At 32.9% G+C, this 14,925-nt stretch overlaps 1 protein-coding gene across 1 annotated transcript in view; it reads right to left on the reverse strand.

The window, feature by feature from the left end:
* Nucleotides 1-14,925, reverse strand: part of LOC127557187 (MORC family CW-type zinc finger protein 1-like) — a 123,513-nt gene that overhangs the window by 84,418 nt on the left and 24,170 nt on the right. The window contains exons 7-8 of the mRNA XM_051990607.1: nucleotides 6,994-7,150; nucleotides 6,105-6,210 (exon numbers count right to left, since the gene is read on the reverse strand). Coding sequence (XP_051846567.1) covers nucleotides 6,105-6,210; nucleotides 6,994-7,150 — 263 coding nt within the window. The remainder of the gene's footprint in view (nucleotides 1-6,104; nucleotides 6,211-6,993; nucleotides 7,151-14,925) is intronic.

A 14,925-nucleotide genomic window follows, 5' to 3' on the forward strand; every position in this document is an offset into this window, starting at 1 on the left:
AATAAAAAATCAACTGATTCACTTCATTTATGTCCAATGCAGAAACATAAGATGTCAGAATTGGAAGTAACCTTTAAAGGTTCTCTACTTCAACAACTACCAAAAGCATGAATGTGGGACAACATTCCTCAGAAGTGGTTTTCCAGTTACCACTTAAACACCTATTCCTATAGTGGCAGGGACTGTACCACTCACTGAAACAGCCCATTCACAATTTTAGAGAGTTCTAATTAATAGTAATCTTTTCTTTATAATGCTCCAAAATCTATTTCCATTTAACTTCCATCCTATAAACCTAGTTCTGTCTTCTGAGGCTAGGCAGAAGTCTAATTCATCTTTCAGAGGACAATCCTTCAGATGTGTGAATATAGAAATTTTAATTTCTCCCTCAGTTTTCTTTAGGTAACACTTGTCCAGTTCTTTTCACCAATTCCAATATGTATTTTTGAGTCACTACATCACTCTAGTCATGCCTTCCTAAACTGTTCATTAAAAAAATCTCCTTAATTAAGCACAATATACAATGTATATGACCACATTTCACCATGGTACATGTCTGACCAAGGAAGAGTACAGTCCTAAGAGTACCTGCCTCCTTCTGGAAATTATATTTCTACTTATACAACCCAATGTTTCATTAGTGTTTTGGCTTATAAATTATACTGTAAAGATATTTGAGTTTTAAATTCATGATAATATCCAGGTCTTTTTTCTTTGAGGATTCTTTTTATAAATAGTAGTTTATTTTTCCAAATACATGGAAAGACAGTTTTCAAAACTTGCTTTTGTATAATCTTGTAGTTCCAAATTTTTCTCCCTTTCTCCCTTCCTTCTCCTTCCCCAAGACAGCAATCTGGTATGAATTAAACATGTACAATTCTTTTAAACATATTCTTATATTTGTCATTCTGTGCAAGTAAAATTAGATCAAAAGGGAAAAAATCAAGCAAACAACAAAAAAGGTGAAAATACTTTGCTTGGATGCACACATAGTCTCTACAGTTATCTCTCTGGATGTGGATGGCACTTTCCATCCCAAGTCTATTGGAATTGTCTTGGATCACCTCATTGTTGAAAAGAGCCAAGTTCATCACAGTTGATCATCACATAATCTTCCTGTTGTGTTCAACGTTCTCTTTTTCTGCTCACATCACTTAGCATCAGTTCATGTAAGTCTTTCCAGGATTTTCTGAAATCAACCTGCTCATCATTTTTTACAGAACAACAATATTCCATAACATTCATATACCATAATTTATTCGGCCATTCTCCAACTGATTGGTATCCACTTAATTTCCAATTCCTTGCCACTACAAAAAGAGCTGCCACAAACATTTTTGCTCATGTGGGTCCTTTTCCCACTAATCTAGGTCTTTTTCAGAATGAATGTGTCACCTTCATTTTCCACCTATCCATCCAGGCATCCTCTAAGGTCATATTATGATTTGTTTGCTGTCATTATCCTACTTCTCCCCACCTCAACAAATGTCTTTCACACTGGACTTGAACTTCTGTTCCCCAAACCTCTAGGATCAAGGACTCTAATCTCTGTGAAGTTAAATCTATTGATCTCTGGGTCTCCTAACTTTAGAGGTCCAGCTCAGATATTGGATAACTGAGGTACTACAAACTAATATACTTAACTCATTTTATACACAAACACACACACACACACACGTATTGTGTATACACACACACACACACACACACATATATATGTGTGTATATATATATATATATATATATATATATATATATATATATATATATAACTTGACCAGAAACCAAGTGATGTTTCACTTGCACATCCCATTCAACCACCTATCCAAGGATCTCCATTATGCACCTGGCTCCTTAGCCAATGCACATTTTTAAAACATCTTTCTCTGGGTACAATAATCATACAACACTATATAATCATAATTCATTATATTACTTCTGGAAAAGGCATTAACTTTTATATCAACTCACTATCTCTGCTGCTTCCCACACCCAAATTCCCTTTACTGGTATTCCTTTATATAAGGTGTCATTTATTAGAATTCAAGTTTATGATTTAAAATTTCTACAAATCAGGGCCTGATTCTACTTTTCTATTTGTTTTCCTAGCACCTAGCATATTACAAGGAATATTTTGTTGTTTTTTCAGTTCTTTTTGAGTCATGTCCAACTTTTTATGACCCTATTTGGGTCTGTTTCTTAACAAAGATACTGAAGTAGCTTCAGACTGGAAGACAGAGAACCACAGGACTCTGGAATTAACCTGGTTTACTTGACATTTTTATCACAGACAGATGAATCCAAAATGGCATACTTATTTATTATTTATTATTTACTTTCCCAGGTCTTTTTTACAGATGAGGTAACTAGGGTAAGCAAGGTCAGGTGACTTGCCCACCTCTTAAGTGTCTGAGGGAGATTAAACTCAGGAAGATGACTCTTTCTGACTCTAGAATTATCACTCAATCCACTATATCACCTAACTTAAGTTTATATATGTGTGTGTATGTGTGTGTGTGTATCTATACCTATATCTATATTTCATTTATTCATCTATTTCTTCCCTATCTTATATTTGTGCATTTTTAAACCTAAACATAGATCAGTGAAAAGATTATCTGGAGTCAAGGTTCAAATCTTGCCTATCATACTTTAACTGTATCATCTTTGTTAACTCACTTAACTCCTCATCTGTAAAATGAGTTTCAGTTAAGATTGTTTCCTAAATCCCTTCAAACTATCAATCTATGATCCTATGATCTTACCCTTTTCTTTAATAAGTTAATCTTTCTGCATTCAGCATTTTAGCTGTTGGAGGTATTTCTGGCTTCTAGATCTGTAATCTTACACTTTGGCTTCAGATTATCAATAAACTAAATAAGTATGCCATTTTGGCTTCATCTATCTCTGATAAAAATGTTAAGTAAACCAGATTAATTCCAGAATTCTGTGGTTTCCATAAGAAACCTTTTTCCAGTCTGAATCAATCAAACAAGCATTGAGGAAAAGCCTGACACATTCAGAGGACAGATTAATTAGGCCATGGGGACAAAAAGATAAAAAAAGAGACAATCACCAGCTTAGGAGATTTTATATTTTACTGAGACTACATGGAATAAAATGGAAGCAGGAAATGCAATGTTAAATATGGGAAAGAGGAAACATGTAAATCTGGCTGGAATAAGGTAAGATGGAAAATAATGAATAATCTTAATAGAAAAAAGAAGCAAGAGCCATAGTGTGAGAGACTTTAAATGCCAAACATTGGAAATAGCCTTGTGGCAACCAATAGCTACTGAAGCTTCTTGAGTAGTGAAGTGACTTGTGATTTAAGAATTTCATTTTAGCAAGTTTATAGGTAATAGAGAAGAAAAAGGTCAGATGCATATATACCAAACAGAACACCATTGCAATAGTTTAAAGATGACAGTCTTTGCGTGTGTGTGTGTGTGTGTGTGTGTGTGTGTGTGTGTGTAGTATGACTATACATAAAGTATGAATGTATATAAATTGTGGGGTAAGGGAGATAGATGGAAGAAAAGGATGCTAGAAATATTGTGGAGGTATAATTAACATGAGAACTAACTAGAGAAAGAGGATTAAGTGAAATCAGAAAGTTAAAGATGACTTCTAGATTTTGAACACAAGTAAACAAGAACAGTGGTACCTTCCACCAAAATCAAAAAGTTAAGAAGCCATGTTTTTTGGGAAAAAAATAATGAGTTCAATTTGGAGCGTTTCAATTTGATATACCAATGGAATGTTGAGATGGAAATGTTAAGCACAGAGCTGAAAATTAGGGCCTGGAATTGTGGAGAGATATGCAAAGTAAATATCTATATTTAGGGGTCAAACAGATATATGAGAGCTGATGAGACTGCCAAGAGAGAATGCAGAAAGGTAGGAGAAAAGGGCCCAAATCCACATATGAGGATAAAATACAGATGATAACACTGGATTGGAGACTGAGGATTAGTTGGACAGGTAAATTAAGAGTCATAAGCAGTTTCTCAAAAACCTAGGAAGGAGAATATCCCAAGAATATCCAAAAGGACGGTGATCATCACGGTCAAATCTATAGAAAGATCTTTGGATCTAGCAATCAAGAAATCACCAATGACCTTGAAGAAAACAGTTTTAGTTGATTTGTGGAAGGAGAAGCCAGACAGCAAAAGATTGTCAAATAAGTGGGAGGTGAAAAATTAAGAATAGCAAGAGTAGACAGATTTGTCCAGGAGTTTGGCTAGGAAAGTAGGCTTAAAAAGAAAGGGGAAATTCTGGGCATGTCTGTAGTTGACAGAGTTAATGGAAGATGTAGTTAGTTGAAAATTGGGGAAGGAAAAAAAAACAGAAAATACATTAAAGAGAGAAGATAATTAAAAAGCAATCTCCTAGAAGATAAGTGATAACGGATGGCATTGAGGGCATGAAAGGAGGAGTCAGTGTTTTCAAGAAGAGCCAACTCTTTCCCTCAGATTGAAATCAATAATAAGGGATAATGCCAAGGTAATTTAAAGGCCAGAATTTGATAAAAGAAGAAGCTCAAAATAGATGGTTTTATTTTTTTTTTAGTGAAGGAAGATGAAAAGTCCCATTGCAAAGGAGGGAATGGAGGTGGCAGAGGTAATATGAGAGAAAATAAGATTTAGAACTGATTTTCTTTCAAATTCAATAGAAAAATCTTAAGAGTCTGGTCATATAATTAATTGCTGTGCTCCCTGAGTGCAATAACTCCCAAAGTCTCCCCATCTTGTCCATGAGGATATAGTAAAAACCTCTATCAAAGATCTCCCTGAAGATACTTAATATGTTTGTGGGATTTCCTTGATTTACTAGGCTAATAACCCTTCCAAACACTCAAATTAGGTGCATGAAATGATTGGTTCTTAGTGAATCCATGTTGGCTTTAGTGGTCACTACTTCCTTTCTAAAAATTCACCTATTAATCTCTGCTATGACTTTTCTATGAATTAATATCAAATTTAATAGCTTATTATATGCAAAATCCTGTTTGTTCCCATTAATAAAATTGGAACATTGGCCCATCTCCTATCCTTTGCTACTTCTGCTTTATAAAATGATCCTTCAAGGAACATGGAATTGCTGTAGTAATCTCTGCAAATTTTTTCAAATTGTATAGGAGATATTTCACCTGGGACAGAGTATTTGAATGTGCTTAGAAAAGACAGTTATTCTCTTCTTTCTATATTTCATTTACCTTAGATTTAAACTCTTTCTGTCAAGTTCAAACTTGTGAAGAGTTTAAGTTATTGATATTACCTCCACTAACTTACTGGTCATTTCATTCTTAACCCTTCTGATCTAGTTTCTATTCTGTCTATAGCTAAAAATCGAGGTTTGATCTAACTATGAAAACCACAAGTCTTTCACAGAATGTGATAGATGAAAAGGTCCTTAATAGCCATCAAATCCAACTCACTGCAATATATCTGATAAGAGGTTATCTAGCTTTGGCTTGATGTTTTCCAACAAGGGGGAAGTGCCTATGTCTCAGGGCAGTCCATTCTTATGTCTGGACAGCTCTTTTAGGAAATTATCCCTTGGTAGCAAATCCCTATTTGCCTCTTGCTTTTGCTCTCTGGAGCCAAGTAGAATAAATCTAGAACAAATTTCTTTGAGTCCAACCCCCTGACTTGCCCAGACACACAGACAATATGTGATCAAGATGGGATTTTAAACTGGATTTTTCTGACTCCAAATTAGCACTGTATTTATTGTGCCATGCTGTATTTAAGGATCCCTGCTATTTAAATCTCTGACAAAAAACAAAAGCCCAACTCAAATGCTCTTCTTCCAAGTAGCCTTCCATGATTCACCTTTTTGTAGGCCTTTTTCTTCCTTTAAATATCACAACATACTTTGTTTATACTAATATATTTATCATTCTTTGATTGAAATTGTTGGTAAATGTATTAATTCCTTTTAGTGGACTGCAAACTTCATAAACACTAGTACCACATCCTATCTAAACTTTTTGTCTCCCCAAACCTAGCAAAGTGTTCTTTACACAAAAGATACTTCATACAGATTGCTTAACTAAAGGTATCAGTCTATCTAAAAGAGACACTTTGAACATTACTTACTCTTCAAGAACTCCAGCTATCAGAATATCTTCTTTGTCAGTTTTAATGTCCAGTTCTGGTTCTCCATTGAGCATTAATTTCAAGTTATATATAACCACCAAAGTACCTGGGAGAATATCAGAGGTTTAGGTTTTAAATCTGTTTTAAATACCTGAGAATTTCACTATCATATTCTCAAAACAAAACACAAAAAAACATTTTATAGAATTAGCCTTCTAACTAAATTTTTAAATCCTCCCTCTATTTACCACAGAGAAGTCCAATAAAAACATTGCTTATGGTAAGTTCTTTTCTAGAAAAATAAACAATGTTACAAGTAGTTTTATATATTATATATATATAAATGTTATTATATTACAAATATTAATGGTAATATAATGTTATGTTAACAAAATATCATATTTAACAAAACTTTAAAGAAATAGACCACATTTCCTCAGTGAAATCAAATCTATTTATTTTGTAAAATATTTGCCAATTGCACTTTGATGTGGTTCCTGCTGTACTCAGAATTGTTTGCTGCTTTATCTGTATTGTAGGGAGCTCTCAACATAACTCCTTCTCCCAGTGCTGGTCAGCATCATCTCTCCTACTTGAGCAGCTCAGACAGTTTCCTGAGGCACTTAGAAATTAAGAAACTGTAAGTTTCTTATATATAGTATAAGTCAGTATGGTAAACATTAGATGTGGGAGTCCACAGCAGGTTTTCTTGACTCTGAGTCTGACACTCTAATAAACTATGCCATTTATATGTTTTCTTAATAAACAAGCCATACAGATAAACTGAATGCTACTCCATGGAGATTTCAAAGTCTGACTGGTATATACCCTCATGACTACATTTTATATATTTACTGTACCAGAAAGTCAAGTGATCTGACGATCTTACCAGATTTTGTATAAATCTTGTCAAACTGCTTCATTAATTCAGTCTCTGTTTTAAAGGGAGAATATTTGTAAATTACAGATAGTTCCTCAGAGAATTTCTTAAGGTCTGTAACAGATTTTTTGGTTTTTGAAGACCATGATGGTATGGGAACTACTACCTGCAAAAAAACACACACACAAGATGATGAGGACCCATAACTGAATAATCACAATAAAAAACAGATATAATTATTCTTATCTGATCCTAATCTGGTAAACTCTAGATAACCCCAAATCCAAACAATCTAAAAAGCTCAATATATGTTTAACCTGGTGCTGTTTTTTTTTTTTTGAAGGACAGTATTATTAGAAGACTAGTAGTAGAGGGATGCAGAAATGCGGAGAAAAATTTAAAAGTCCAAGGGAAGCTGACAAAAATAAGAGCTCAAATTTATTCAGAGCTTCAAATTTTCAAAGCCATCTCATTTGAGCTTACCAAAAAAATGTTGTAAAGCAGGAACTACAAGTATGATTATTATCATTTTGTACATGAAGACATTAAAGCTTAAAAGACTTGTCACAGGAAAAAAGCTTTAGAGGCAATAATTGGACCCAATCTTTCCTGACACCAAGTCCAACACTCTATTCACTATATAAGGACTATCTCCATAATTTGGATATTCAAAAAGGATTGATAGTAGATAGACTGAATTACAAACTCCAATGTGAGGAGACAATCTGGCGAACTCTCACAAATAGAGTATAACTCTACAATAGTACACATCAGTATCAAACTTGAAGCCTGCTGAAATCAGATTAAGTGTAATTCAGAAAAATTTAACAAAATAAATAAACATGTGATAGAACATGTAGATTTGGGATCCATAGGTTTAATGACTTTCATTTGTATTTTAATTTGAAAGCACTGTTGTACATTATTTTTTAAACGCCAGACAAAAAGGACGGCTAGAATTAATTGTTAATTAACAATATATCACTCAATCAGGAAACATTTATTGAGCATCTCCAATTGCCAATTAAGATTCTAGGAATATATTTTCAAAAATAAAATAACAAGTAGTTATGAATAAAACAAATAGTAGGAATAAAATAAAATTAAATAAAAATAAAGTCATTTTGTGAGAAAGTTACTTGCAAATAAATCAGGAAAGGCTATCAGATTTGGCAATTAAGAAATAAAGGGTTACTTTTAATACTATAATTTCAATTGGTTTAGGAAGCTAAAAGTCATGTTAAAAAGTGAAAGTATAGGAAGTAAATAAACAAACATTTATTAAGTATCTATAAAATTCCAGGCACTATGCTAAATGCTGGGGATGCAAAAAGAGGAAAATTTGATAATCCTTGCCTTCAAGGAGCATATTATTGAATAGGAGTTGGAACAGATTGAGGATTGGGGAGACTGCAATGTTTGAAGACCTATCAGCATATATGTTGAAATCCTCTAAAATAAGGGAAAGAGTTAAGGTAAAGAAGACTGTGAGCCACGTCTTCATAGAGTCTTCAAGAGCCATATTCTTCATGTAAGAGAATTCAGGAACCCAAAGAATAAAACATGATAGAGGGTATCTGGAGGAGAATTAATGGAAAGAAACAGAATACTCATTGAGTGAGTGATTGACTGATGTGTAATAGAGACCACCTAAAAAGAAGAAATAGGTAAAGAGATCAAGGAAAAGATCATATATGCAGCACCAGGCATGATAATGGTTAATTAATTTGATGTTTGCTGTAGTTCTCTTTTTCTTCTCCAAGCAGGGCAAGTGAAAATTTCTTGCCTTACTTTATTGATTATTTAATTACCAAAAGATAGAGCAAGCCTTGACTATTTTCTTATTTTTTAGAATATAATTGTGTTTGACTATGCATAGTTATTATAAGGGATTTTGTCAAGGAGGGGATGTAGGAGAGAGAAATGCTTGATAACTGGGAAAAATGTAATTTTTAAAAAGGCAAGCAATAGGGCTTATTGTTATACAAGAATAAATAAAAACATATTTCTGAAGTAGAAGTGATAAGAACCCAGAGAAAAGAAATGATCACTCAAGCTGAGAATCTATGAAATAAAAAGAAAGAAAAGCTGGGCATCTGCTTAGTTGAGGGAAAGCAGATTCTGAAGGGTTCAGACAAAGAACTGAAAAAAATCATGTCCTAAACTATGATGAGTTTTTTTTTAATATATATGGAAATAATTCTAAAAAACAAAATGAGAAGACACATATATCTGCTCTATTATTATTTATTATCTTTTTCTTATAAAGAGAATGAGTTTTCAGAAAGAGAAGAATACTATTCTGTTTAGCTTTTAAGGTAGAAAGCTCACACTCCCAGAGAAACTTCCCAATTAAAACTACAAAGGACAAGGGCTAGACACCCCAGCTACTTTTTCCTGGATAGATCTTCCACAGCCCAAGTGAGGATGATTAGGAAAAGACAAAGATTAAAAACTAATTATGAGTGACTATTGAACATCAGGGCCTACACTGATGATAAAGGAGGCAAATCAATTGATGTGGAATTACAAGATGGGCTCAAAATTTATCACACACACACACACACACATACACACACACACACACACACACACACAATGAGAAGGACTTCAACTTAGAAACAAAGAAATAAGAGGATGCTAAACAGATAGACAGGAATTCTGGCTTGTGTCAGGAAGTTAAAATAATATCACACATAAGAAAAAAAGAGAAGAAACACAGAACAGCTAGGACAGATAAATAGAAAAAGACTCCTTAAAGAGGAGGGAGGTTAGTAGAGTTTGTATGATCCCATTATGTCCAACTCTCTCATTTACAGATGAGGAAACTGAGGCTCAGAAGTTTAAATGACTTGCTAGTAAGTTTATGAAGTAGGATTTTATTTCAGATTTTCTTGATGCCTAGATCCAAAGTCTAGCCACAATGCCACCACGCTTATAGATACCATCACATCAAAACCCTTCATGTTATTAACTGACAAGGAAAAACAAACTATAGAAAAATTTCTTGGCTTGCTTTAATGATCATTTCATCTGTCAGAAATTTCAGGGAGCAATAAAGTGAATTGCTACATGAGCCTAAACCTTTAGAAAAAAAGGAAAGGGACTGTTATTAGCCTTGTGATTTCAGTGGTCTAACAATCTCCTAGAGGAAGAAACTCCTCTTGATGGAGCTTGGCACTCTCTTTTCAATTTATAGCTTTAGAGCATTGCTTAGAACAGTAGGAAGATGATTAAATCTTTTATCTAGGGTCAGAAAACTAGTATGTGTCAGAGGCAGGATAACAAAGGAAATGGTTGGTAAGGAAGAAATGAATGTAACCTTTAGGAACAACAGTGACTACTCTCTTAGAAGTATGTGATAGAGAACACCAGAGTTGGATACTGTGAGACAAATATTAGACTCTGAGATCTGGACTGGCCTTTATACTTCTTTTTATCGCTAGTACTTAGTACCTAGTATATAGTAGGAGTTTAATAAGTAATTGTTGACTGCCTGACAAATACTAGATTTGGGGGTAGCACACAGTGCATGGGAAATAAATGAATAAAGATAGAATACAGCAGCCTAAAATTCTATAGGGAAATTCAGCTCGAAATATATGGCAAGTCTTAAAGAATGCATTTGAAGACAAAAGATGAGTTAAGGAGGGGAGCTACCTAAGCTTATATAGATGCACAGCAAACTTATGACTCATATAGAAGCTGGAAGCAAGAACAGGAAATAAAATATAAATACAAAGAGGTGAACCTGAAAGCTTAGATGGACAGAATTGAACAACAAAAAATTTTTTGTTGTTGTTGCTGCTCTTTTCTTTCATGTAAAGATATATGGGAGAAAAAAGCATGATTAAAGAAGAGAGAGAATACCTGTTCAGAGGAAAAAACAGTAAAAGAAAGTGGAAGGAAAACTGAACTGTTCAATTTTTCCTTTGTTTGTGTTCTCTCTGTGAAGGAGAATGAACTTTGAGTTGGAAAGAAAAGAACAAATATAGCTAATAGAGAGATGAAATTCAACTGAAGAGCACCAATCTAACCTTAATGACTATAAAGAACAGAGAAGCATGAGAAAATATATAGGAACCCAAAATGAAATAAACTACCAGGAAATATAATACACACAATGTAAATGAAAAAAAATAACAAAAACATTAACCTGAAACTGAACATGAGGTGATTTTTTAGCTTATTTCAAAATATATGCAAATTTTTAACATTCACCCTCTGAAAAACCTCGTGTTTCAAATTTTTTCTCCTTCCCTTCCCCCATCTTACAAGTAAGTAATCCAATATTGTACAATTTCTTCTATGCATATTTCATATTTATTATGCTCACAACAAAAATCAGATCAAAAAGGAAAAGAAAAGAAAAAGCAAGCAAACAACCTCAAAAAGGTGAAAATACTATGTTGTGATCCACATTCAGTTCCCTGGATGCATTTCTGGATGCAGATGGCTCTGTCCATCACAAGTCTATCAGAATTGACCTGAATCATCTCTTGCTGAAAAGAGCCAAATTCATCAGATTGATCATCTTATAATCATCCTGTTTCCACGTACAATGTTCTCTTGGTTCTACTCACTTCACTTACCATTAATTCATGTCTCTCTGAAATCATCCTGCTGATGATATTTCTTATAGAACAATAATATTCCATAATGTTCATATAACATAATTTATTCAGCCATTTTCCAACTGATGAGCATCCATCCAGTTTATAGTTCCTTGCCACTACAAAAAGGGCTGCCACAAACACTTTTGCACATGTAGGTCCTTTTCCCTTCTTTATGATCTCTTTGGGATACAAGTCCAATAAGAACCACTGCTAAATCAAAGGATATGATCAACAGCATCTACTTAAAACCATCAGCAAGCATCATATGTGATGGGGATAAACTAGGTCAACGGGTAAAACAAGGTTGCTCACTATCACCATTACTATTAAATATTGTATTACAAATGTTAGCTTTAGCAATAAAAGAAGAAAAATTAAAAATTACAGTAGGTAATGAGGAAACAAAATTATTATTCTTTGAAGATGATTTGATGGTATAGAGAATCATAGAGAATCATTAAAAACTATTAGAAACAATTAACATCTTTAGCAAAGTTGCAGGAAACAAATAAGTTTATATAAATCATCAGCTTTTCTAAATGTTACCAACAAAGTCCAGCAGCAAGAGTTACAAAGAGAAATTCCATTTAAAATGATTGGTAGATAATATAAAATATTTGGGAGTCTTCCTGCCAAGACATAGTCAGGAATTATATGAACACAATTACAAAACACTTTCCACACCGATAAAGTGAGATTTAAACAATTGGAAAAATATCAAGTGGTCATGGGTAGGCTAAGCTAATATAATAAAAATGATAATTCTACCTAAATTAATCTATTTATTTAATGCCATAGCAATCAAACTCCTAAGAAGTTACAGAGCTAAAAAAAAAGGATAACAAAATTCATCTGGAAGAAAAAAAAGTCAAGAATTTCAAGAGAATTAATTAAAAATGCAAATGAAGGTGACCTAGCTGTAGCAGACCTAAACTATATTATAAAGCACCAGTTATCAAAACTATTTGGTACTGGCTAAGAAATAGAGTAGTTGATCAATGAAATAGGTTAGTATTAAATAAACCCCAAAATCCCAGTTTCTCAAATAAGAACTCACTATTTGACAAAATTTACCAAAATAAGGTTGAAATGGGCTCATGATTTAGACTTAAAGATTAATACTATAAACACATTAGAAGAAAGGATAGTCTACCTCTAAGATCTGTAGAGAAAGAGGAAATTTGTTGTCAATGGAATGATTTTAATGATCAAGCTTGCCCAAGAAGAAAAGATTAAAAGAAGCCCTCCTTTCATCACCCCATTTTGTAGGGGCCATAAATTTGAGTCTATTAATTTAGATTTATAAGTTAGATAATTTTACTCAACTTCAATTTTTTTCTTTTTTGTTATAAGGTTTGTCTCTCTGGATAGGTAAAGGAGAAAACACATGTTTGAAAGTAATATGAAAACAAAAGATATCAAGGAGTTTTTTTAAAAGAAAAAACTTAGAAAAATTTAACATTTAAAAGAAAAAAAAATAAAGAAAATAACAAACCACAAAGTAAAAATATGTTTGCTCACTGTTCCTCTCTGAGTATTTTTGAATACATTTGAATATATATATATATGGTGTGTCTGTGTGTGTATGTATTATATGTATGTAGGAAATGAAAGTAATCTGGGTTCTGTTGATGTTGCTTTTTCATATTTTTTAAAAAGTTTTCCTTATATTCATAATTACATTTTATGACAAGGTAATAGTCTATTATTTTAATGTCACAATTTATTCTACAATTGTTGAATGTCTAGGTTGTTTGCAGTTATTTTACTACTGCAAATAACTACAGCTATAAATATAAATAACTATAGCTATAAATATTTTGTATAGATACTTTATATAATATTTTTAGGACAGAGTCCTATTAATGGAGTCATTAGATCAAAAGGAGTAATTAGTTTTGTGATTCACTGTACTCTCTTGTCCAAAAAGTTTGTACCAATCTACGAGCATCACTAGCAATATATCAGAGAGCCTATTTTATCACAGTAATTCTGACAATGTTAAATCCTAACATTTGGGGGAATCTATTTTTCCCATTCCAGTGGATGTGAGGAAATATATTTTAAGATTGTATTGATTTACATTGCTCTGGTTACCAGGAAATTTGAGCATCTTTTATTCATCTGTTAATGGCTTGTATTTTCTCCTTTGAAAGTGATCCATTCTGGACTTTTCCTTAAAATGATCAGTACCATCTATTTAAAACTATCAGTAAGAATCATATGTAATGGGGATAAACAAGAATCATTCCCAATAAGATCAGGAGTGACACAAGGCTGCCCACTATCACCATTATTATTCAACATTGTATTAGAGATGCTAGTTTCAGCAATAAGAGAAAAAAAAAGAGATTAAAAAAATTAGAATAGGTAATGAGGAAACTAAATTATCACTCTTTGCAGATGATATGATGGTATACTTAGAGAGCCGCAGAGGATCAACTCAAAAACTATTAGAAATAATTCACAACTTTAGCAAAATTGCAGGATACAAAATAAATCCACATAAATCATCAGCATTTTTATATATTACCAACAAAGTCCAGCAGCAAAAGATACAAAAAGAAATTCCATTCAAAATAACTGTCAATAGTATAAAATATTTGGGAATCTATCTACCAATAAAAAGTCAGGAACTATATAGCAAAACTACAAAACACTTTCCATACAAATAAAGTCAGACCTAATCAGTTGGAAAAATATCAAATGCTCATGGGTAAGTTAAGCTAATATAATAGAAATGACAATACTACCTAAATTAATCTACTTATTTAGTGCTATATCAATCAAACTCCCAAGAAATTATTTTACAGAACTAGAAAAAATAATAACAAAGTTCATCTAAAAGAACAAAAGGTCAAGAATTTCAAGGGAACTAATACAAAAATGCTAATGAAGGTGGTCTAGCTGTACCTGATCTAAAACTATAGTATAAAGCAGTGGTCACCAAAACCATTTGGTATTGGCTAAGAAATAGAATAGTCGAACTTCAGTGGGATAGGTTAGGATCACAGGACAAAATAGGCAATAACTATAGGAATATAGTGTTTGACAAACTCAAAGACCCCAGCTTTTGGGATAAGAACTCACTATTTAGCAAAAACTGCTGGAATAATTGGAAACTAGTATGGCAGAAACTAGACATTGACCCACATCTGACACCACATTCCAAGATAAAATCTAAATGGGTTCATGATTTAGACATAAAGAGTGATATTATAAGCAAATTAGAGGAACATAGGATAGTTTACTGCTCAGATCTGTGGAGAAGAAAGGAATTTGTATTCAAAGAAGAACTAGAACTCACAATTGAACACCAAATAGA

Source organism: Antechinus flavipes, chromosome 3 (assembly GCF_016432865.1).
Source record: "Antechinus flavipes isolate AdamAnt ecotype Samford, QLD, Australia chromosome 3, AdamAnt_v2, whole genome shotgun sequence".
Taxonomy (NCBI): Eukaryota; Metazoa; Chordata; class Mammalia; order Dasyuromorphia; family Dasyuridae; genus Antechinus; species Antechinus flavipes.